The 24,692-nt window shown below is 50.2% G+C and overlaps 1 protein-coding gene across 1 annotated transcript in view; it reads left to right on the top strand.

The window, feature by feature from the left end:
- The window catches only part of HNF4A (hepatocyte nuclear factor 4 alpha), a 40,486-nt gene extending 16,267 nt beyond the window's left edge, over positions 1-24,219 (top strand). The window contains exons 3-10 of the mRNA XM_038750559.1: positions 1,400-1,494; positions 7,647-7,753; positions 10,057-10,212; positions 14,916-15,003; positions 15,994-16,149; positions 17,886-18,122; positions 20,355-20,477; positions 22,107-24,219. Coding sequence (XP_038606487.1) covers positions 1,400-1,494; positions 7,647-7,753; positions 10,057-10,212; positions 14,916-15,003; positions 15,994-16,149; positions 17,886-18,122; positions 20,355-20,477; positions 22,107-22,249 — 1,105 coding nt within the window. The 3' untranslated portion in view covers positions 22,250-24,219. The remainder of the gene's footprint in view (positions 1-1,399; positions 1,495-7,646; positions 7,754-10,056; positions 10,213-14,915; positions 15,004-15,993; positions 16,150-17,885; positions 18,123-20,354; positions 20,478-22,106) is intronic.
- Positions 24,220-24,692: the final 473 nt, after the last annotated feature.

Below are 24,692 nucleotides of genomic sequence, written 5' to 3'. Positions count from 1 at the left end.
AGAGTCCATACTCCCCTCCTTCCCCTGCCCCCTTAACCCTCATTCAATCGTATTTCAATCGTATATATTGAGCACTTACCGTGTGCAATGCACTGTACTAAACCCTTATTCATTCAATCATTCATTCAATCATATTTACTGAGCACTTACTATGTGCAGAGCACTGTACCAAGCGCTTGGAAAGTACAATTCAGCAATAAAGAGAGACAATCCCTGCCCACAAGGGGCTCACAGTCTAGAAGGGAAGAGACAGGCATCAAAACAAGTAAACAGGTATCAAATAACAATACGGGTAGGGACCGTCTCTATATGTTGCCGACTTGTACTTCCCAAGCGCTTAGTACAGTGCTCTGCACACAGTAAGCGCTCAATAAATACGATTGAATGAATGAATGAATTTATTAACTACTTACTATGTGCCAGGCACTGTGCTAAGCGATGGGGTAGATACAAGCAAATTGGGTTGGACACAGTCCCTGTCCCATGTGGAGCGCATAGTCTTAATCCCCAATTTACAGATGAGGTAACTGAGGCCTCAATCGACAGTATTTGTTGAGATTTATTGAGCGCTTGCTGTGTGCAGAGCACTGTGCTAAATGCTTGGGAGAATAAAATTCAACAGAGATCAATCAATCCATCAATCGTATTTATTGAGCGCTTACTGTGTGCAGAGCACTGTACAGAGAAGCAGCGTGGCTCAGTGGAAAGAGCCCGGGCTTTGGAGTCAGAGGTCGTGGGTTCAAATCCCAGCTCTGCCAATAGCCAGCTGTGTGACTTTGGGCAAGTCACTTAACTTCTCCGGGCCTCAGTTACCTCATCTGTAAAATGGGGATTAAGACTGTGAGCCCCCCGTGGGACCACCTGATCACCTTGTAACCTCCCCGGCGCTTAGAACAGTGCTTTGCACATAGTAAGCGCTTAATAAATGCTATCATTATTACTAAGCGCTTGGGAAGTACAAGTTGGCAACATATAGAGACAGTCCCTACCCAACAGTGGGCTCACAGTCTAGAAACAGAAACAGAGATGTTGGACGTGTTCTCCGCCCACGAGTTTACAGTCTAGTAATCTGGTCTGGTCCCTTCCACCCCCTCTACCAGGATTTCCATGGTCCCCCTCTCTTTTTTATGGTATTTATTAAGCGCTTACTATGTGCCAGGCACTGTTCTAAGCGCTGGGGAAGATACGAGCTTGTCAGGTTGCACATAGTCCATGTCCCACGTGGGACTCTCGGTCTTAATCCCCATTTTACAGATGAGAAGTGAAGTGATTTGCCCCGGTGACCCAGCAGATAAGCAGCTGGGGTAGGATTAGAACCCGGCTCCTTCTGAATCCCAGGCCCGGGCTCTAGCCACTAGGCCACGCTGCTTCTTTCCCTCACCCAGGCTGTCCTCCCCAGGTTCAACAGGCAGTGCGTCGTGGACAAGGACAAGAGGAACCAGTGCCGTTACTGCCGTCTGAAGAAGTGCTTCCGAGCGGGGATGAAGAAGGAAGGCGAGTGAGATTCCCCGTGTATCCGACATCCCCTGCCGATCACTGGCCCGCTCAGGGAAAGCGGGAGCCAAAGATGGGACAGACTGGCTGGTGGCTTCTTTAAGCAGAACCCACTCAGTCGATCCTATTTACTGAGCGCTTACTGTAGGCGGAGCACTGTAATAAGAATAATAATTACGGCACTTGTTCATTCCTTCAATCATATTTAGACTAGCAGCGTGGCTCAGTGGAAAAAGCCCGGGCTTGGGAGCCCGAGGTCGTGGGTTCTAATCCCGGCTCTGCCACTTGTCAGCTGGGTGACTTTGGGCAAGTCGCTTCACTTCTCTGGGCCTCAGTTACCTCATCTGGAAGACTGTGAGCCTCATGTGGAGCAACCTGATTATCTTGTGTGTGTCCCCCCAGCGCTTAGAACAGTGTTTGGCACATGGTAAATGCTTAACAAAATCCATTATCATTATTATTATTATTATTAATAACAATTGTGGTGTTTGTTAAGCGCTTACTATGTGCCTGGCACAGTATTAAGCTCTGGGGTGGACACAAGTAAATCAGGTTGGACACAGTCCCTATAATTTCTCTGTGCCTCAGTTAACTCGTCTGTCAAATGGGGATGAAGACTGTGAGCCTCACGTGGGACAACCTGATCACCTTGTATCTCTCCCAGCGCTTAGAACAGTGCTTGGCACATAGTAAGTGCTTAACAAAATCCATTATTATTATTATTAATAATAACAATTGTGGTGTTTGTTAAGCGCTTATTATGTGTCTGGCACGGTACTAAGCTCTGGGGTGGACACAAGTAAATCAGGTTGGACACAGTCCCTATAACTTCTCCGTGCCTCAGTTAACTCATCTGTCAAATGGGGATGAAGACTGTGAGCCCCACGTGGGACCACCTGATCACCTTGTATCTCTCCCAGCCCTTAGAACAGTGCTTGGCACATAGTAAGCGCTTAACAAATGCCATCATCATCGTATGGGGCTCACAGTCTCAATCTCCATTTTACAGTTGAGGGAACGGAGGCCCAGAGAAGTGAAGTGACTTGCCTAAAGTTACACAGCTAACAAGTGGCTGAGCCGGGATTAGAACCCATGACCTCTGACTCCCAAGCCCGGGCTCTTGCCGCTGAGCCACGCTGCTTCTCCAGTCGAGTCATTTCTGTGCCTCAGTGACCTCATCTGTACAATAATAATAATGATGGCATTTGTTAAGCGTTTACTATGTGCCAAGCGCTGTTCTAAGTGCTGGGGGGATACAAGGTAATCAGGTTGTCCCGCGTGGGGCTCGCAGTCTTAATCCCCATTTTCCAGATGAGGGAACTGAGGCCCGGAGAAGTGAAGTGACTTGCTCAAAGTCACCCAGCTGACAAGTGGCAGAGCTGGGATTAGAACCCACGACCTCTCTCTCCCAAGCCCGGGCTCTTTCCTCTCCACCAGGCATAGGGATGAAAACCACTATCCTTCCGCGGGACAGGTACGCGGTCCAACCCCATATCCCGGCGCTTAATAGAGTGCCTGGCACCCAGTAGGCTTCACAAATACCATTTTTAAAAAAGCCACAAACCGCTTCCTGAAGGGCAGGCAGAAACTCGGTGTAGCCGAGGGGCTCATCCTATGCAGATCTCTGTTGGTGTCTGTTAATATTCAATAGAAGTTACATTAGGTCCAGGACGGGCTAATACTGAGCAAACATTTGGAAAACATCATTCCGTGACTGAACCGGAGCGGCCGCGCTGATAACAGAGGAGGCTAGCCTTGAGAGGGCCTATTTACAGCTGCTGACTTGCAACCCTTTGGTTCCAGCCCAGCTTAGTCACTGGTTTTTATCAGCCTGAATTAGGCCGCTCGGGAATCAATCCGGACAACCAGCGATTCGATGCTGAGGTTGTTGGGAATAGGCTTCCCTCCCGCAGGTCAACACCCTCCATAGCTGACCGTGGTTAATCCACCCTCTCCTACCGCCCCGATTGTCCGCTTCCGTAGCCAGGGTGTAGGGCGGGTGGGGAGAGAGTCACTAGCCGCAGTCGCCCACTGCCAAAGAGGCAAGCCCCCCCCGCCCCCAGATTTGAACTCCCTTCCTGACCTTGCCCATCCCAGTTATCTGACAGGATTTACAACTTCCCAGTCAGCGTAGTAAAATCGAAACTGGCAGCTTCCCGACCTCATCCCAGCTCCGCCGCTTAGCTGTGTGACTTTGGGCGAGTCGCTTCACTTCTCTGGGCCTCAGTGGCCTCATCTGTGAAATGGGGGTGAAGACGGTGAGCCCCCCGCGGGACAACCTGATCACCTTGTAATCCCCAGCGCTTAGAACAGTGCTTTGCACGTAGTAAGTAGACTGTGAGCCCGCTGTTGGGTAGGGACTGTCTCTGTGTGTTGCCGACTTGTACTTCCCAAGCGCTTAGTACAGTGCTCTGCACACAGTAAGCGCTCAATAAATACAATTGATTGATTGATTGATAGTAAGGGCTTAATAAATGCCATTATTACTATTATTATTATCAATTAATCATTTATGGCCTGTGGAGCGTGGTGTTAAGCGCTTGGGACAGTACAACAGAGTTTTAGTTGGTTGGTTTTCAAAATGGTATTTGTAAAGTGTTTACTCTGATCAATCAATCAATCAATCGTATTTATTGAGCACTTACTGTGTGCAGAGCACTCTGATGGTAGTGACACCCGCCTCCTTGTTTTGCTTTGTTGTCTGTCTCCCCCTTCTAAATAAATAATAATAAACAATGATGGCATTTGTTAAGCGCTTACTATGTGCAAAGCACTGTTCTAAGCGCTGGGGAGGTTACAAGGTGATCAGGTTGTCCCATGGGGGGCTCACAGTCTTCATCCCCATTTTACAGACGAGGTCACTGAGGCCCAGAGAAGTTAAGTGACTTGCCCAAAGTCACACAGCTGACAATTGGCGGAGCTGGGATTTGAACCCATGACCTCTGACTCCAAAGCCCGGGCTCTTTCCACTGAGCTGCACTGCTTCTAGACTGTGAGCCCGTTGTTGGGTAGGGGCCGTCTCTATATGTTGCTGATTTGTACCTCCCAAGCGCTTAGTACAGTGCTCTGAACACAGCCAGCGCTCAATAAATACGATTGAATACTATATGCCAGGTCCTGTACTAAGCGCTGGGGTAGATACAAGGTAATCAGGTAGGGCACAGTCCGTGTTCCTCCTGGGGCTCAAAGTCTTCATCCCCGTTATACGGATGAGGGAATTGAAGCGCAGAAAAGTGAAGTGACTGGCCCAAGATCACACAGCAGGCAAGTGGTGGAACTGAGATTAGAACCCAGGTCCATCCGGCTCCCAGGCCCACACTCTATCCGTTAGATCACGCTGCTTCTCAAGATGCCAAGATGCCGCCGCTCTTCACTGGAACCCTTTGGGTTTAAAACCAGTTGTCGGCTGTGTGACTTTGGGCAAGTCACTTCACTTCTCTGTACCTCAGTGACCTCATCTGTAAAATGGGGATTAAGATTCTGAGCCCCCCGTGGGACAACCTGATCACCTTGTAACCTCCCCAGCGCTTAGAACAGTGCTTTGCACATAATAAGCGCTTAATAAATGCCATTATTATTATTATTATTATTAAAACCAAGGTCCAAAGGGTGAAAATCAGTGCATCACCTTAGAATAACCGGTTAGCTGGACCCAATTCTAATGAACTCTCCCGAGTGCTTAGTACAGTGCTCTGCACACAGGAAGTGCTCATTCAATACCATTGATTGATTGACGGACACTAATCTTCTCTAGAGAAGCAGTGTGGCCTAGTAGAAAGAAAACCAGCTTGGGAGTCAGAAGACCTGGGTTCTAATCCTAGCTCTGCCACGTGTCTGCTGTGGGACCTTGGGCAAGTCACCTCACATCTCTGTGCCTCAGCTTCCTCATCTGTAAAATGGGGATTAATCCTAATAATAATAATGATGGCATTTGTTCACCGCTTACTAAAATAATAATAATAATAATAATGGCATTTATTAAGTGCTTACTATGTGCAAAGCACTGTTCTAAGTGCTGGGGAGGTTACAAGGTGATCAGGTTGTCCCACATGGGGCTCACAGTCTTAATCCCCATTTTACAGGTGAGGGAACTGAGGCCCAGAGAAGTGAAGCAACTTGCCCAAAGTCACACAGCTGACAAGTGGCAGAGCTGGGGTTTGAACCCACGACCTCTGACTCTAAAGCCCGGGTTCTTTCCACTGAGCCACGCTGCTTACTATGTGCAAAGCTCTGTTCTAAGCGCTGGGGAGGTTACAAGGTGATCAGGTTGTCCCACGTGAGGCTCACAGTCTTAATCCCCATTTACAGATGAGGTCACTGAGGCACAGAGAAGTTAAGTGGCTTGCCCAAAGTCACACAGCAGACAAGTGGCTGAGCCGGGATTCGAACCCATGACCTCAAACTCCCAAGCCTGGGCTCTTTCCACTGAGCCACGCTGCCCTCCTCCTTAGACTATGAGCCCCGTGTGGGACAGGGACTGTGTCCAACCTGATTATCTTGTATATACACCAGTGCTTAGTATAGTGCTTGGCACATAGTAAGCACTTAACAAATACCAAAATTATTATTATTATTGTTATTACTATTATTCCCTGTCATCTGGCTCCAAAATAGCCTCGGGATCAGCAGTCTTCTCAGGTTCTGGGATCTCACGGGACAACCCTCCAGCCAAGAAGATTCCCTTAGGTCTACCAAGGGGGTGGGTTTGATAGACCGAGAACCAGGACCCAATACAATAATAGTAATAATAATAATAATAATAATAATGGCATTTATTAAGCACTTACTATGTGCAAAGCACTGTTCTACGTGCTGGGGAGGTTACAAAGTGATCAGGTTGTCCCCCATGGGGCTCACAGTCTTAATCCCCATTTTACAGATGAGGTCACTGAGGCCCAGAGAAGTGAAGTGACTTGCCCAAAGTCACACAACTGACAAGTGGTGGATCCGGGATTTGAACCTATGACCTCTGACTCCAAAGCCCAGGCTCTTTCCATTGAGCCACGCTGCAAGACACCCCTTCCAAGAGGAGTAGCATGGCCTAGTGGTTAGAGCCCAGGCCTGGGAATTGGAAGGACCTGGGTTCTAATCCCAGCTCCCCCCCTTAACAGCTGAATGACCTTGGGCAAGTCATTTCACTTCTCTGGGACTCATTACCTCATTACCTCATCTCCTCATTACCTTCTAGACGGTGAGCCCGCTGTTGGGTAGGGACCGTCTCTAGATGTTGCCAGCATGTACTTCCCAAGCTCTTAGTCCAGTGCTCTGCCCACAGTAAGCCCTTAATAAATACGATTGAATGAATGAATGAATGAATCTCTAAATCTCTAATGGCTCAGTGGAAGGAACCCAGGCTTTGGAGTCAGAGGTCATGGGTTCCAATCCCGGCTCCGCTACTTGTCAACTGTGTGACTTTGGGCCAGTCACTTCGCTTCTCTGACCCTCAGTTCCCTCATCCGTAAAATGGGGATTAAGACTGTGAGGCCCCCCGTGGGACAACCAGATCACCTTGTATTCCCCCCAGCACTTAGAACAGTGCTTTGCACATAGTAAGTGCTTAACAAATACCAACGTTATTATTAGTAGTATTATTATTAAAACGGGGATTGAGACTGTGAGTCCCCCGTGGGACGGAGACCCGGTCTAACCCAATCTACTTGTGTCCACCCCAGAGCTTAGGACAGTGCCTGGCACATAGTAAGCGCTTACCAAATCATCATCATCAATCGTATTTATTGAGCGCTTACTATGTGCAGAGCACTGTACTAAGCGCTTGGGGAGTACAAATTGGCAACATATAGAGACAGTCCCTACCCAACAGTGGGCTCACAGTCTAAAATACCATGATTACCAAATACCATGATTACCATTACTACTATTACTATAATTGTTATTTCCAAAGCCAGGCCCCAGTCACCACCATTCCTCCATCCTCCTGGAGGCTGCTGGGAAAATCCACTCTCGGGCATTGGCGCGCTCTCCCGGGGCAGCAAGGGCAGGCGGGCCGGAGGAAAAGGCGGGCATCCTGCCCACCTCGGAGCCCTGGTGGGTCACCCGGTGTGAGGGAGGGGGCGGCCCTCGTGGCGAGGGGCTGAGCCGGGGTCCCCGGGGCTCCCCGGGCTCGGTGCTGAGCCGTCGAGGTTCTCTCGCAGCCGTGCAGAATGAACGCGACAGGATCAGCACGCGCAGATCCAGCTATGAAGACAGCAGCCTGCCTTCCATCACCGCCCTCCTCCAGGCGGAGGCCCTCTCCCAGCAGGTAACGGCCCACGGACCTGAGGCAAGGAGGGGAGACTGAGGCACCTCTGGGAACCAAGAGGGCTGGCCAATATGTTGCCAGTTTGTACTTCCCAAGCGCTTAGTACAGTGCTCTGCACACAGTAAGCTCTCAATAAATACGACTGATGATGATAATGGCCTTTTGTTCACTCCAATCCAATCCAATCGTACTTATTGAGCACTTACTGTGTGCAAAGAACCATACTAAGCACTTGGGAGAGTGCTACAATATAACAGTCCAATACAATACAATCATTATTGAGAGCTTACAGTGCACAGGGCACTGTACTAAACGCTTGGGTGGGCTCAATATAACAGTAGAACAGACATATTCCCTTCCCACGACGAGCTTCCAGTCTAGAGGGGGAGAATGCTATTGTTTGTCAGTCAGTTCTATTTATTGAGCACTAACTGTGTGCAGAGAGGGTACATTTTCATTCATTCATTCAATCGTATTTATTGAGTGCTTACTGTGTGCAGAGCACTGTACTACGTTCTTGGGAAGTACAAGTTGGCAACATATAGAGACGGTCCCTACCCAACAGTGGGCTCACAGTCTAGAAGGGGGAGACAGAGAACAAAACAAAACATATTAACAAAATAAAATAAGTAGAATAAATATGTACAAATATGTACATTTTGCCCTCTCCTACCTCACCGTGCTACTGCACCACTACAACCCAGCCTGTACACTTTGCTCCTCTAATTCATTCAATCGTATTTATTTATTTCTTTGCTTTATGTATTTTTTTAAGCAAAGCACTGTTCTAAGCACTGGGGAGTTTACAAGGTGATCAGATTGTCCCACGGGGGGCTCACGGTCTTAATCCCCATTTTACAGATGAGGGAACTGAGGCTCAGAGAAGAGAAGTGACTTGCTCAAAGTCACACAGCTTACAACTGGCGGAGCCAGGATTTGAACCCGTGACCTCTGACTCCAAAGCCCGGGCTCTTTCCACTGAGCCACGCTGCTTCTCAATATAACAGTAGAACAGACACATTCCCTTCCCACGACGAGCTTCCAGTCTAGAGGGGGAGAATGCTATTGGTTGTCAGTCAATTCTATTTATTGAGCACTTACTGTGTGCAGAGGGGGTACATTTTGCCCTCTCCCACCTCACGGTGCTACTGTCCCACTACAACTCAGCCTGTACACTTTGCTCCTCTAATTCATTCAATCGTATTTATTGAGCACTTACTGTGTGCAGAGCACTGTACTAAGCGCTTAATGCCCACCTTCCGGCTGTACCTGGATCTTGCCAATCTCCCCACTTGCTCTCGCTCCTTCAAAGCCTTATTCATTCATTCATTCAATCGTATTTATTGAGCACTTACTATGTGCAGAGCACTGTGAAGGCCCATTTCCTCCAAGAGGCCTCCCCTGACTGAGCCCCACTTTTCCTCATCTCCCACTCCCTTCTGCTTCACCCCGACTTGCTCCCTTTATTCATCCCCCCTCCCAGCCCCACAGCTCTTATGTCCATATCTCTCATTTATTTCTTTCTATTCATGTCGGTCTCCCCCTCTACACTGTAATAATAATAATAATAATAATAATGATGGTATTTGTTAAGCACTTACTATGTGCAAAGCACTGTTCTAAGCACTGGGGGGGGGATACAAGGTGATCAGGTTGCTTGTTGAGGGCAGGAAATGAGTCTGTTTATTGTTCTATTGTCCTCTTCCAAGCACTTAGTCCAGTGCTCTGCACACAGTAAGTGCTCAATAAATACAATTGGATGAATGAATGAATACTCTGATGATGATAATAATGGTATTTCATTCATTCATTCATTCAATCGTATTTATTGAGCGCTTACTGTGTGCAGAGCACTGGACTAAGCTCTTGGGAAGTACAAGTTGGCAACATATAGAGACGGTCCCTACCCAACAGCGGGCTCACAGTCTAGAAGCGCTTACTATGTGCAAAGCACTGTTCTAAGCACTGGGGGGATACAAGGTGATCAGGTTGTTCCCCGAGGGGCTCACAGTCTTCGTCCCCATTTTACAGATGAGGGAAATGAGAAGTAAAGTGACTTGCCCAAAGTCACACAGCTGACAAGCAGTGGAGCAGGAATTAGAACCCGTAACCTCTGACCCCCAAGCCCTGGCTCTTTCCACTGTGCCACGCTGCTTCTCTATAATAATCATGCTGATGATTATTCCCTGCCCACAATAAGCTGACCCCGTCCACCCAACACCCCAGGGTCCGGTCACCCCGCTCCCCCCACCGAGCCCTTGGCCTCAGCCGCCCCTGAGGGCCAACGTCTTCCTTCCTGGCAGATCACGTCTCCCGTCCCGGGCCTGAGCGGAGACATCAGGGCCAAGAAGATCGCCAGCATCGCGGACGTGTGCGAGTCCATGAAGCAGCAGCTGTTAGTCCTGGTGGAGTGGGCCAAATTCATCCCGGCCTTCTGCGAGCTGCCCCTAGACGATCAGGTGTGTGGGAAATCCTCCTCCTCACCCCCTCTCACCTCACCTCACTCCTCTCCTCCTCCAACCCGGCCCCCACGTTTCGCTCCTCTCACGCCAACCTTCTCCCCGACCCTCCATCTCGCCTATCTCACCGCCGACCTCTCGCCCACATCCTGCCTCTGGCCTGGAACGCCCTCCCTCCTCATATCTGACCATGACTCTCCCAGCCTTAACAATAATAATAATAATAATGGCATTTATTAAGCGCTTACTATGTGCAAAGCACTGTTCTAAGCGCTGGGGAGGTTACCAGGTGATCAGATTGTGCCACGGGGGGCTCACGGTCTTCATCCCCATTTTACAGATGAGGGAATTGAGGTGCAGAGAAGTGAAGTGACTTGCCCAAAGTCACACAGCTGACAATTGGCGGAGTTGGGATTTGAACCCATGACCTCTGACTCCAAAGCCTGGGCTTTTTCCACTGAACCACGCTTAAAGGCCCCTGTGAGCCCACTGTTGGGTAGGGACTGTCTCTATATGTTGCCAGTTTGTACTTCCCAAGCGCTTAGTACAGTGCTCTGCACATAGTAAGTGCTCAATAAATACGATTGATGATTTCCTCCAAGAAGCCTTCCCTTAGTATAGTCCCTGGCACATAGTAAGTGCTTATCAAATACACAATTATTATTATTATTATTATTATTAGCAGCGTGGCTCAGTGGAAAGAGCCCAGGCTTTGGAGTCAGAGGTTAGGAGTTCAAATCCCAGCTCCACCAACTGTCAGCTGTGTGACTTTGGGCAAGTCACTTCGCTTCTCTGGGCCTCAGTGACCTCATCTGTAAAATGGGGATTAAGACTGTGAGCCCCCCCATGGGACAACCTGATCATCTTGTAACCTCCCCAGCACTTAGAACAGTGCTTTGCACATAGTAAGCACTTAATAAATTCCATCATCATCATCATCACTAAGCCCTCCTCTCCTCTTCTCCCACTCCCTTCTGCATCACTCTTACTTGCTCCCTTCATTCACCCTCCCTCCCATCCCCCTGACACAGATGTATATACCTGCCATTAAGTTATCTATTTATTTCTGGATATTAATGTCAGTTTTCCCTTATTGACTGTTGTGTTTGATGTTGTATTGTGCTCTCCCAGGTGCTTAGTACAGTTCTTTTCACACAGTAAGTGCTCAATTAATAGGATTGAATGAATGAATGAATGAATGAGTGAGCCCACTGTTGGGTAGGGACTGTCTCTATATGTTGCCAATTTGTACTTCCCAAGCGCTTAGTACAGTGCTCTGCACACAGTAAGCACTCAATAAATGTGATTGATGATTGATGATGATGATGAATGAAAAGTAGGAGTTGGGGACCACCTGGGTTGAGGGAGACCTGCCTTTCTCAGGGGGCTCTCAAGGCCCATCCCAAGAACATCCTATTACAGATTTGGTCCCCCCAGGCTTTGGTGTTCATCAACAATAATAATAATAATAATAGTAATAATAATAATAATAATAATGGTATTTGTTAAGCGCTTGCTATGTGTCAAGCACTGTTCTAGGTGCTGGGGTGAGAATAATAATTATTATATTTGTTAAGCTCTTACTATGTTTCCAGCACTGTTCCAAGTCCTGGGGAAATAATAATAATAATGGTATTTGTTAAGCATTTACTATAAGTCAAGCACTGTTCTAAGCGTTTGCTGTCTTCCCCACAGTCCCCATTCTCGGGGCCGTCTTCTATTCTTTGCATTCCCCCTTCTGGACTTTAAGCTCCTACTAGACCACAAGCTCGTTGTGGGCAGGGAATGTGTCAGATGATTCTGTTGCGTTCTACTCTCCCAAGCGCTTAGTATAGCGCTCTGCACAAATTAGGCACTGTACTAAACACTTAGGAGGGTACACCTTGCCCCCTCCTACCTCACCGTGCTACTTTCCTACTACTAGGCACATCACAGGGACCGTCTCTATATGTTGCCCATTTGTACTTCCCAAGTGCTTAGTACAGTGCTCTGCACATAGTAAGCGCTCAATAAATACGATTGATGATGATCACAGAAACCCAAGCTCATTAGAGGAGGGTGGGCCGGAAACCCGCAAGCCAATTCCACTGCCTCCGCTTGCTCTCCTCCATCATACGAGAAGCAGCGCGACTCAGTGGAAAGAGCCCCGGCTTTGGAGTCAGAGGCCATGGGTTCAAATCCCGGCTCCGCCACTTGTCAGCTGGGTGACTTTGGACAAGTCACTTCACTTCTCTGCGCCTCAGTTCCCTCACTTGTAAAATGGGGATTAAGACTGTGAGCCCCCCGTGGGACAACCTGATCACCTTGTAACCTTCCCAGCGTTTAGAACAGTGCTTTGCACATAGTAAGCGCTTAATAAATGCCGTCATTATTATTACTATCCAGCCTGCACATTTTGCTCCTGTAATGCCAACCTTCTGGCTGTACCTCCATCTTATCTATCTCCCCACTGAACGCTCGATGAACGCAATTGATAGATTGATCGGCCGATCAATTGAGAAGGCCGGTCGGCCACTGGCAATACACCAAAGGCCACTTTGAGGCAGTGAGGAGGACACAGGTCTGGGAGTTGGGAGAACTGAATTCTCATCCCGACTCCGCTACCTGAAGTCGGCTCTGGGACTTTGGGCCATCACTTCACTTCACTGTGCCTCGGTTTCCTCCGCTGGAAAAGTCAGGATTAAAATGCCGGTTCCCCCCACCCCCTTGGACCGATAAGTGGGGGACAGGAACTATGTCCGATCCAATCGTGCATCTCCCGCAGTGCTTTGCCCGGTGCTTGGCACAAAGCGCTTAATCGAGGCCATTAATAATCACAATAATAAATTATGAATAGTAACGATAATCAGGAAGGAACAGTGCCTTGAGGATGGCAAGTTCTGGCTTTCGGAAGCCAAATGGCAGCCCGCCTGAGCTCTGTTAGGTCTCAGTTGTATTTCCAGAAGCCCCCTTTCCCCAGCGCCCATTGGCAGGTCCCTGGGGAGAGGGTGAAGAGTTGGCACATCCAGGCACCCATTCAGTTGCTCCCCAAGCCCCTGCCCTGCAGGGCCCAGGTCAGCAGCCCCTTTCCCCAGACACCCTTCCTCCTCAGAAGTCCCACATTAATGTTTAATCGCTGTTTTCCTCTCCCGGGGCCTAAGACGGGAATCAGGACACCCCAGATTGTCCAATTGTTAACCTCCCCTTTCCACCCAAACCTTGAAATTGCTAACAGAAGAGGCTCAGAAGGATCTGAGCATTCTCGAGGAGCAGTGACGGGTGGCAGATAGATCGGGGCAATGATTAACTGCCCGTGGGAGGGAGGGGAGGAGAGATGGATCTCTTCCTCAGATCCAAAATGGCAGCTGCCTCAAAGGAGCAAGGACTGTACCCTGCTCGGGAATTTCAGTGCCTCAGCCTCAACCCTCGTGCCTCAACGTCCCCCGCCTCTTCCCCTTCCCCGGTGATTTTCGAGCACCGAGTTCCACTAAAAGAGGGGCGCTCGGATAAGAGAGGAGGTGACTGCCATCCTGTGCCATCTCTCTCCCGTGGGATTAGAAACCCCCAGGCCCATGCTCTTTCCACTAGGCCAAGCGGCTGTGATCCCGTTGTTGGGTAGGGACCGTCTCTATATGTTGCCGACTTGTACTTCCTAAGCGCTTAGTCCAGTGCTCTGCACACAGTAAGCACTCAATAAATATGATTGAGTGAACGAATGAATGAATCCTGTTAAGCATTGAGTTCGATGCGAAGCAATCAGCTCAGACTCAGTCCCTGTCCCACGTGGGGCTTCCAGGTGGAAACAGAACAGATAACGAATCCCATTTTACAGATAAGGAAACTGAGGCTCAAAGACACCAAATGGTTCACCCGAGGTCACTCAGGCAGGTGGCGGAATGGGGATTAGAACTCAGGTTGTCCGGCTCTCAGATTCGTGGTCTTTTCACTGGGCCACGCTTGCTTCTCATCCAGGGATGCTTGAGCCGGAGACTTCAGGGGCTCCCAGGGTTGTGGGTTCAGATTCTTCCCCAAGGGGCAACCTGACGGGGTCAGACCATCCATCTCACCCCCTCTCACAAGCGCCTTTCTGTCACAGCATGGTCTAATGCATCCCCCACAGCATCCCCCTCCCCATCCCTCTGCCTTCCCTCCTTCCCCTCCCCACAGCACCTGTATATATGTATATATGTTTGTACGGATTTATTACTCTATTTATTTATTTTATTTGTACATATCTATCCTATTTATTTTATTTTGTTAATATGTTTTGCTTTGTTCTCTGTCTCCCCCTTCTAGACTGTGAGCCCACTGTTGGGTAGGGACCGTCTCTAGATGTTGCCAACTTGTACTTCCCAAGCGCTTAGTCCAGTGCTCTGCACACAGTAAGCGCTCAATAAATACAATTGAATGAATGAATGAATGAATAATGGGTAGAGCACGGGCCCGGGAGTCAGAAGGACCTGGGTTCTAATCCCGGCTTTGCCACGTGTCTGCTGTGTGGCTTTGGGCAAGTCACTTCACTGCTCTGTGTCTTTGTGACCTCATCTGTAAAATGGGGGTTACGATTCTGAGCCCCACATGGGACAAGGACTGTCTCCAACCTGATTACCTTGTATATACCCCAGCGCTTAGTATAGTGCCTGGAATATAGTAAGTGCTTAACAAATACAACAATTATTATTATTATTATTATTATTATTATTATTATTATTATCATCTCCCAGGTGGCACTGCTGCGGGCCCATGCCGGGGAACACCTGTTGTTGGGAGCCACGAAGAGGTCCATGGTCTTCAAAGACGTGCTGCTCCTAGGTGAGATGCCGGGTGGCTGGAGGAGCCAGGAGTGCTGGGTTCGAATTCCACCTCTGTGGCCCAACCTCCAGCCATCTCCGGAGGGGGTAACCAAGCCCGGGCCCAGCATGCCTGCACCGGGGGCATAGGGGTTTTGAGGTCTCAACCCAATCAGTCGGTCAATCATATTTATTGAGCACGTACTGTGTGCAGAGCACTGTACTAAGCGCTTGGGAGAAGACAGTAGAACAATAAACAGGTCCTTTGCCTAGCTCGGCTGGGCTGGACTGGGAGAGGAGGGAACTGGGGGATAAATGGGTGGATGGAGAGAAGAACTTCCAATCTCCCATAAGCTGGCTTCCTATAATTTTGGTCGACCTCCTTCCCTCCCCCAGCTTCTCGCTCCAGAATCAGGGAGCGGGAAGGGGTGGGGGCTGGGGAAGGGCTGGGTTACGTGGGGCTGGATCCCAGGGATGGGACTTTGGACTGGGTTCCTCACCCCCAACTCTCCAAAGGCCGGGACCCGGGAATCCCAGACTGAGCCCCCTTTTTTCTCTCCTCCTTCCCCTCCCCGCAGCACCTGTATATATGTTTGTACAGATTTATTACTCTATTTATTTTACTAGTACATACTATTCTATTTATTTCATTAATGATGTGCATGTAGCTACAATTCCATTTATTCTGACGGTTTTGACACCTGTCCACATGTTTTGTTTTGTCATCTGTCTCCCCCTTCTAGACTGTGAGCCCGTTGTTGAGTAGGGACCGGCTCTATAGGTTGCCGACTTGTATTTCCCAAGCGTTTAGTCCAGTGCTCTGCACACAGTAAGCGCTCAATAAATACGATTGAATGAATGAATGAATGAATCCAGGTGGACCCCCCCCCCTCCCCATCCATCCCAGAACCTCATTCCTGAGTGACATGGCTGTCGGTCTCCCGGGAATGAGTTCCCCGGACGGGCCAGGGCGGTAAAGTCCGGCTCCGTCCCTCTCCCTTCCCTCCTCCAGGAAACGACCACATCGTCCCGCGGCACTGCCCGGAGCTAGTGGAGATGAACCGCGTGGCCATGCGCATCCTGGATGAACTGGTGTTGCCCTTTCAAGAGCTGCAGATCGATGACAACGAATACGCCTGCCTCAAAGCCATCATCTTCTTTGACCCAGGTATTCGGGGCGGATGGAAAACACCCTGACAGGATGGGACCAGGATGGGAGGCCTTCATGACGATTGAGGAGTATCACGGTCTCCATGAGGCAGCCCCCACGCCATCTCGGAGAGGCGACCCCGACCTCCAGAAAGGCTCAGATCTCCTGGGGGAAGGCCCGTGCCCAGGCCGAGGCTTGCGTCGTTCATTCATTCGATTATATTTACGGAGTGCTTACTGTGTGCAGAGCACTGGACTAAGTGATAATAATAATGATGGCATTTGTTAATCGCTTACTGTGTTCAAAGCACTGTTCTAAGCGCTGGGGAGGATACAAGGTGATCAGGTTGTCCCACGTGGGGCTCACAATCTTCATTTCCATTTTACAGATGAGGGAACTGAGGCACAGAGAAGTGAAGTAATAATAATAATAAATAGTAGTGGCATTTATGAAGCGCTTACTATGTGCAAAGCACCATTCTAAGGGCTGGGGAGGATACAAGGTGATCAGGTTGTCCCACTTGGGGCTCACAGTCTTCATCCCTGTTTTACAGATGAGGGAACTGAGGCAAAGAGAAGTGAAGTAATAATAATAATAAATAATAATGGCATTTATTATGTGCTTACTATGTGTAAAGCACTGTTCTAAGGGCTGGGGATGATACAAGGTGATCAGGTTGTCCCACTTGGGGCTCACAGTCTTCATCCCCGTTTTACAGATGAGGGAACTGAGGCACAGAGAAGTGAAGTAATAATAATAATAAATAATAATGGCATTTATTAAGCACTTACTATGTGCAAAGCACGGTTCTAAGCGCTGGGGAGAATACAAGGTGATCAGGTTGTCCCACTTGGGGCTCACAGTCTTCATCCCCATTTTATAAATGAGGGAACTAAGCCACAGAGAAGTGAAGTAATAATAATAATAAATAATAATGGCATTTATTAAGCACTTCCTACGTGCAAAGCACTGTTCTAGGCGCTTGCCCAAAGTGACTTGCCCAAAGTCACACAGCTGACAATTGGCGGAGCCGGGATTTGAACCCGTGACCTCTGACTTGGAGCCGGGATTTGAATCCGTGACCTCTGACTCCCAAGCCCACGTGGCTCAGCGGAAAGAGCCCGGGCTTTGGAGTCGGAGGTCACGGGTTCATATCCCAGCTCCTCCAACTGTCAGCTGTGTGACTTTGGGCAAGTCACTTCACTTCTCTGGGCCTCAGTTCCCTCATCTGTAAAATGGGGATTAAAACCGGGAGCCCCCCGTGGGACAACCTGATCACCTTGTAACCTCCCCAAGCTCTTAGAACAGTGCTCTGCACATAGTAAGCGCTTAACAAATACCATTATTATTATTATTTCCACTGAGCCACGCTGCGGTTGGGAGAGGACAATAGAACAGTAAGCGGATGCATTACAGTCTAGAGGAGCTTAGGGTCCCCTCTCCTTCTGCAATCCCGGGGCTGAGCAGGACTTCAATCAATCAATCAGTCGTATTTATTGAGCGCTTACTGTGTGCAGAGCACTGTACTAAGCGCTTGGGAAGTACAAGTTGGCAACATATAACTTGTTATAACTTGTTATAACATATAAGTTGGGACTTGCCCCAGAGCATTGCGGGATCGGGGTGGTGAGGTCAGTGCCCCTCGCCGTGGGCCCCGGGCCCCGGTCCTGGGCCGAAGGAGGGGCGGACAGGGTGGTCCCGGCCCCCGGAATCTCCCGTCCGGCCCTCCCCACGCCCCACCTTCCATCTCGCAGACGCCAAGGGGCTGAGCGACCCGAGCAAGATCAAGAGGATGCGCTACCAGGTGCAGGTGAGCCTGGAGGACTACATCAGTGACCGGCAGCACGACTCCCGGGGCCGTTTCGGGGAGCTGCTGCTGCTGCTGCCGGCCCTGCAGAGCATCACTTGGCAGATGATAGAGCAGATCCAGTTCGTCAAGCTCTTCGGCGTGGCCAAGGTCGACAACCTGCTGCAGGAGATGCTGCTGGGAGGTCCGTTCGTGCAGTCAGTCCATCGAATTTACTGAGCGCTCACTGTGTGCCCAGCACCGTCCTGAGTGCTTGAATAACCGGTCGCATTCCCTGCCCACAGGGAGCTTACGGTCTAGAGTTGTGGTGGGGGGGGGGAGACAGACATCAAGACAGATAAATAAAAAAATCAAATAAAAGGGTCCATGCCGGGCCCGGCTTCTGGGCTGCTCTGAGGAGGGAGGGGGCCGGGCCCAGGCCTGGGATTCATTCGTTCGTTCATTCAGTCGTATTTATCGAGCGCTTACCGTGTGCCGAGCACTAATGATAATAATAATAATGATTGTGGTATTTGTTAAGCCCTTACTACGGGCCAGGCTCTGTACTAAGCGCTGGGGGGTATACAATAATAATAATAATGATGGCATTTATTAAGCGCTTACTATGTGCAAAGCACTATACAAGCAAGTCGCACTGGACACAGTCCCTGTTCCATGTAGGATTCACAGTCTCTCAGTCCCCATTTTACAGATGAGGTAACGAGGCCCAGAGAAGTGAAGCGACTTGCCCAAGGTCATAAAACAGACAAGTGGTGGAGCTGGGATTAGAACCCAGGTCCTCTGACTCCCGAGCCCGTGCTCTATCCACTACACCATGCTTGGGAGAGGACAATAGAACAATAAACAGACACATTCCCTGCCCACAGTGAACTTAGTCAGAAGGACCTGGGTTCTAATCCCAGCTCCTCCACGGGTCTGTTGTGTGACCTTGGACAAGTCACTTCACGTCTCTGTGGCTCAGTTCCCTCATCTGAAAAATGAGGAGTAAGACTGTGAGCCCCATGTGGGACAGGGACTTGTAACTATCCCAGTGCTTAGAACAGTGCTTGGTACATAGTAAGTGCTTAACAACTACAATAGTTATTATTATTATAAGCGTCTGAGGGGCTGTAAACCGGCCTTGTCTTTGAGCAGTGCTTGGCACATAGTAAGTGCCTAACAACCACCATAGTCATTATTATTATAAGCGTCTGATGGGCTGTAAACCGGCCCTGTCTTAGAACAGTGCTTGGCACATAGTAAGTGCTTAACAACCACCATAGTTATTATTATTATAAGCATCTGATGGGCTGTAAACCGGCCCTGTCTTAGAACAGTGCTTGGCACATAGTAAGCGCTTAATAAATGCCATCATTATTATTATTATTATTCCCAAGCACTTAGTACAGTACTCTGCACACAGTAAGCACTCAATAAATATGATTGATTGATTGATTGATTGATTACTCTATTTATTTTACTTGTACATGTTTATTCTATGTATTTTATTTGGTTTATATGTTTTGTTTTGTTGTCTGTCTCTCCCTTCTAGACTGTGAGCCCGCTGTTGGGTAGGGACTGTCTCTATATGTTGCCAACTTGTACTTCCCAAGCGCTTAGTCCAGTGCTCTGCAGACAGTAAGCGCTCAATAAATGCGATTGACTGATTGATTGATTATTATAAGCATCTGATGGGCTGTAAACCGGCCCTGTCTTAGGACAGTGCTTGGCACATAGTAAGTGCTTAACAACCACCGTAGTTATTATTATTATAAGCGTCTGATGGGCTGTAAACCGGCCCTGTCTTAGAACAGTGCTTGGCACATAGTAAGTGCCGAACAACCACCATAGTTATTTATATTATAAGCATCTGATTGGCTGTAAACCGGCCCTGTCTTAGAACAGTGCTTGGCACATAGTAAGTGCTTAACAACCACCACAGTTGTTATTATTATAAGCATCTGATCAGTTGTAAACCGGCCCTGTCTTAGAACAGTGCTTGGCACATAGTAAGTGCCTAACAACCACCGTAGTTATTATTATTATAAGTGTCTGATGGGCTGTAAACCGGCCCTGTCTTAGAACAGTGCTTGGCACATAGTAAGTGCCTAACAACCACCATGGTTATTATTATTATAAGCATCTGATGGGCTGTAAACCAGCCCTGGTCTTGCAGGGCCCAAATCAGCCAACCAATCAATCAACAGCGGTATCTATCAAGCGCTTATTGTGTGCAGAGGACCGTACTAAGCGCTTGGGAGAGTACAATACAGCAGAGTTGGTAGACGTGCTCCCTGCCCGTAATGAGCTAGAGGGGGAGACAGGTGTTAATAGAAATCCGAAAACGATGGGTTGGTCCCTAAGTGCTGGGGGACTGAGGGTGGGGTGAATACCAAGCGCCCGAAGGGTGCCCTGACGGGCTGATGTCGCTCCCCAGGCACGTCGAATGACGGACCCCATACGCACCACCCCCTCCACCCCCACCTGATGCAGGAGAACATGGGCCCCAATGTGATCGTCGCCAACACCATGCCCGCTCACCTCGCCAACGGACAGATGTGTGAGTGACCGGTGCCACCGTAGGGCAACGGGGACGGGGAGGACGGCCGGGCAGAGGGCGACGGCCGGCTTCAGGGGCCGCCTTGGGGCCTGGGGGCCGTCGGAGGGAGCCTTCTGGGTGGGCTCGTGTCTCCCCTGACTCAAAGCGCCCTCGGGGTTGGGGTCTTGGGAGCCCGGGGTCTGTTTTAAGGAGAAGCAGCGTGGCTATGTGGGTAGAGCCCGGGCCCGAGAGTCAGAAGGAACTGGGTTCCAATCCCGGATCCGCCACGTGTCTGCTGGGTGAACTTGGGGAAGTCACTTAACTTCGCGTTCGTTCATTCGTTCATTCAGTCAGTCGTATTTATTGAGCGCTCACGTGCAGAGCACTGGACTAAGCGCTTGGAAAGTACCAGTACTTCTCGGTGACTCAGCGATCCCATCTGTAAAATGGGGAGAGGAGTGATCTCATCTGTAAAATGGGGATAAGAGTGTGAGCCCCATGTAAGACAGGGACTGTGTCCAACATGATTAACTTGTATCAACCACAGTGCTTATCACATAGCAATGATAAGCAAAAATAATAATGATAATAGTAATAATTACTATAATAATAACAATATTACTATGGAGATGGTCCTCACCAGGTCTTCCCACTTCCCTGGGATGAATGAAGAATGCTGAATGCGTGGGTGAGGACAGGAAGGGGAGGGGGTAGCACTTGAAGAAAAGAGAGTCTTGGTGGTGGTTATTTATATGTATCAAGTGGTTACTGTGTGCAGAGCACTGTACTAAGCGTTTGGGAGAGTACAGTACAACAGAATTGGCTGACGCAACTCCTGCCCATAATGAGCTTACGGTCTCCCTCCATACAGGGCTATGCGGGTGCTCAATAAATAGTAAATGGTAAGATCCTTGGGTGGGGAAGGGATCTTCCTCTACCTGGTAAGCTGTAACGTCCTTGAAGGCAAATGCTCAGTACAGTGCTCTGCACACAGTAAGCGCTCAATAAGTACGATTGAATGAAGGCAGCAGTCATTGCTTCCTCCCCTTTTCTCTCCTTATTCATTCATTCATTCAATCGTCTATATTGATTGCTTACAGTGTACAGAGCACTGTACTAAGCGCTTGGGAGAGCACAGTATAACAATATACAGACCTCATCTTTATCGAATGCTTACTGTGTACAGAGCACCATACTAAGCACTTGGGAGAGAAAAGTATAACAATAAGTGGACACATTCCCTGCTCACAACAAGCTTACAGCCTAGAGGGGGAGGCAGAAATTAATAGAAATCGATAAATGATAGCTACTTACATAAGAGCTGTGGGGCTGGGACGGGGGATGAATAAAGGGAGCAAATCAGGGCAAAGCAGAAGGGAGTGAGAGATGAAGAAAAGTGGGGCTTAGTCTGGGAAGGCCTCTTGGAGGAGATGGGCCTTCGATAAAGCTTTAAAGAGGGGGAGAGTAATCGTCTGTTGGAGCTGAGGAGGGAGAGAGTTCCAGGAGGTGGGCGAGGGGTTGGTGGTGAGGTAGATGAGATGGAGGAACCATGGGAAGATTTGCATTAGAGGAACAAAGTGTGCGGGTTGGGTTGTAGTGGCCTTCCTCACCTTCCCCACACCGTAATTCTTCTTCTTCTTCTTCTCCTAGCCACTCCAGAGACTCCTCAGCCCTCTCCGCCGGCAGGCCCAGGTCCGGACCACTACAAGCTGCTTCCCGGAGCCATCGCGACGGTCGCCAAGCAACCCAGCTCCATCCCCCAGCCCGCCATTGCCAAACAAGAGGTCATCTAGCCCCCCGCCCCAGGAAGCCCTCGGCCCACTGGACCACCGCAGGGCCGGGAGCCGATGGGCTGACTCTGGACCCCGGAAACGTCGGGGGGCCTGTCTCTCACGGACACACGCTTGACCCTGCCGGTCCAGGGGTCCGCTCCAGGATGCCAGAACTGGACACCCGAGAACTAGAGTGAAAGCGCTACGTGCCTGCTCCGGAGGGAACCCGTGGCGGGTGGATTGAGGGTGCACCGGAGGTGGACTAGGACCTGAGGTTTCCCGGCAGCCTGCCTTTGCCCCCACGGATGATCCTCTCAATGCTGAAGCCACCCCACAGACTGTGCCCCTTCAACTCTCACCTCTAAGCCCAACTCCCAAGGGCTGCGGGTGGTGGGAACTTCCCCTATCACCTTCATCCAGGTGGTCTTCAGCTGGCAGAGGCTCTTGGGAGTCTTGCTCTCTCCTCCTCCTCATCCGGGGAGGCTTCGGGGCCGAGGAGACCGGCCACGTGGGCTGGAGTCTCTGCCTGGTCATGTTGGGTTCCCTCCCCACCCTAGCCCTGATCTCTCGCCCGGCCAGAGGTTGGCATTGGCTGAGAATGGTGCAGCCCACTCAGGAGCTGGCACGGATCGGGCCTCTGAAGCAATAAGCGGGGGATCATCCCCCTCCACCCGCTCTGGGCAATAGGGTGGGTGACCCCTCGCACAAATCCCTCGGGCCTGGCGAGGTTCCCCTCAACCCACCCTGCCCTTCTCTCCCCACTTTCCTGCTCCTACCACTCCTCAGAGGCTGAGAACCTGCTGTTCCCTCCAGGCCTGGGGGGAAGGCCGGATCTGGAAAGGGGGTCCCCATTGATCTCCGGGGGTCGCTGAAGGCCAACCCGGGGCGAGGGATGAGACGAGAGGGTGGAGGATGGAGGGAGCCAGCGGGCATCCCACGGTTGCCGTGTGGACTGGCTGCATCAGAGGGGTGGGAAGCTGGGGGAGAGGGCAGGGTGGGGGTCCCAGAGGCCAAGAGTGTGGCCCGAGCTTACCCATCCGCCGGTGTGGAAGGGAGCCCGTGCCAGAACTGGGCTGGAGGTGGGAAGAAAGGTCCAAGAGAGAGAACTTCACCCTTCTCTGGGCGTGAAGTTGCTCTTCCTGGCCCCTCTGCAGTGCTCCTGGAGTCCAGCTGCCAACAGTCCAGATCAGGTGCCCGCGGGCTCTCAGAAACCTCTGGGCTCTGCAGGCTGGAGGCGAGAGAGGGCCTCCTGATGTCACCTCCACCTCCACCTCCACCTCCGCTCTGTCTGGGCTGTTCCCGGCCCCTACCCCCGGCGCACACCAGGAAGGACGTTTTGACCAGAATCGGCAGGCCCTGGGAGTGGTCCGAACCCAAGGAGGGTCCCAAAGGGAGCCAGGCCCACCTCCCGGGCCGGGGGGCACCCACTCCTGTCCCTTGGCTTGGCAAAGGGTTTCACAGGTGGAGGGAGGATGGGTTGGATCTCACTGCCAAGTTGAAGCTTAGGAGTTGGAGTGCTCACGGCGGAGAATGAGGACACTTTTCACTTCTCAAGGCCTCAGGGCCCATATGCCCACCGACCCCTCTCCCCTCAACTCTAGCTCTCTTCCCCTGCCCTCTCCTCCAGTCCTCCCCTCACCCCAGTCCCTTTCGGTCCTCCTCTCCCCCACCACTCCCCAGAGGCACTAGGGAAGGACCGTCCGGATGGGGGGACTTGATTGCGATGATGAAACCAATCGTTTTGGCTAAATGATTTGTAATTCTCCATGATTGTCTCTAATTTCCAAATGAAACGCGGTCGCTCCGCCCCTCTGGCACGAGGGCAGAGCTGAGCCCAGAAAAAGCCGGAGGCCAGAGACCAGCCAGCGTACCCCGGCAGCCTCCCCTCCTCCGCCAGCTCCTGCCCTTCCAGCACCGGCCTTCCGATGGGAAAAAGAGCCTTCTCAACCGCCCTCTGGGTTTTAACAAAAGTGGAAAAGAAAGAAATAAATGCAGATAATGTTTTCTAACTCTTCCTAAACAACGGCTGGATCTTTTTTTCTTCATCGTGCCTACCAACTGTGTCGTAGTGATGATAATGGTAATAATCGTTATTATCACTGTCGTATTTGTTAAGCACTAACTGTACGATGGTATTTGTTAAGCGCTTACTCTGTGCCAAGCACTGTTCTAAGCGCTGGGGTAGAAACAAGGTCATCAGGTTGTCCCACATGGGGCTCACAGTCTCAATAACCACTTTCCAGATGAGGGAACTGAGGCCCAGAGAATAATAATAATAATAATAATGGCATTTATTAAGTGCTTACTATGTGCAAAGCACTGTTTTAAGCGCTGGGGAGGTTACAAGGTGATCAGGTTGTCCCACGGGGGCCTCACAGTCTTCATCCCCATTTTACAGCTGATGTCACTGAGGTCCAGAGAAGTGAAGTGACTTGCCCAAAGTCACACAGCTGACAAGTAGCAA

This window comes from Tachyglossus aculeatus, chromosome 8 (assembly GCF_015852505.1).
Source record: "Tachyglossus aculeatus isolate mTacAcu1 chromosome 8, mTacAcu1.pri, whole genome shotgun sequence".
Taxonomy (NCBI): Eukaryota; Metazoa; Chordata; class Mammalia; order Monotremata; family Tachyglossidae; genus Tachyglossus; species Tachyglossus aculeatus.
Note: the sequence above shows the minus strand (reverse complement) of the source record. Positions and strands in the feature narration are given on the sequence as shown.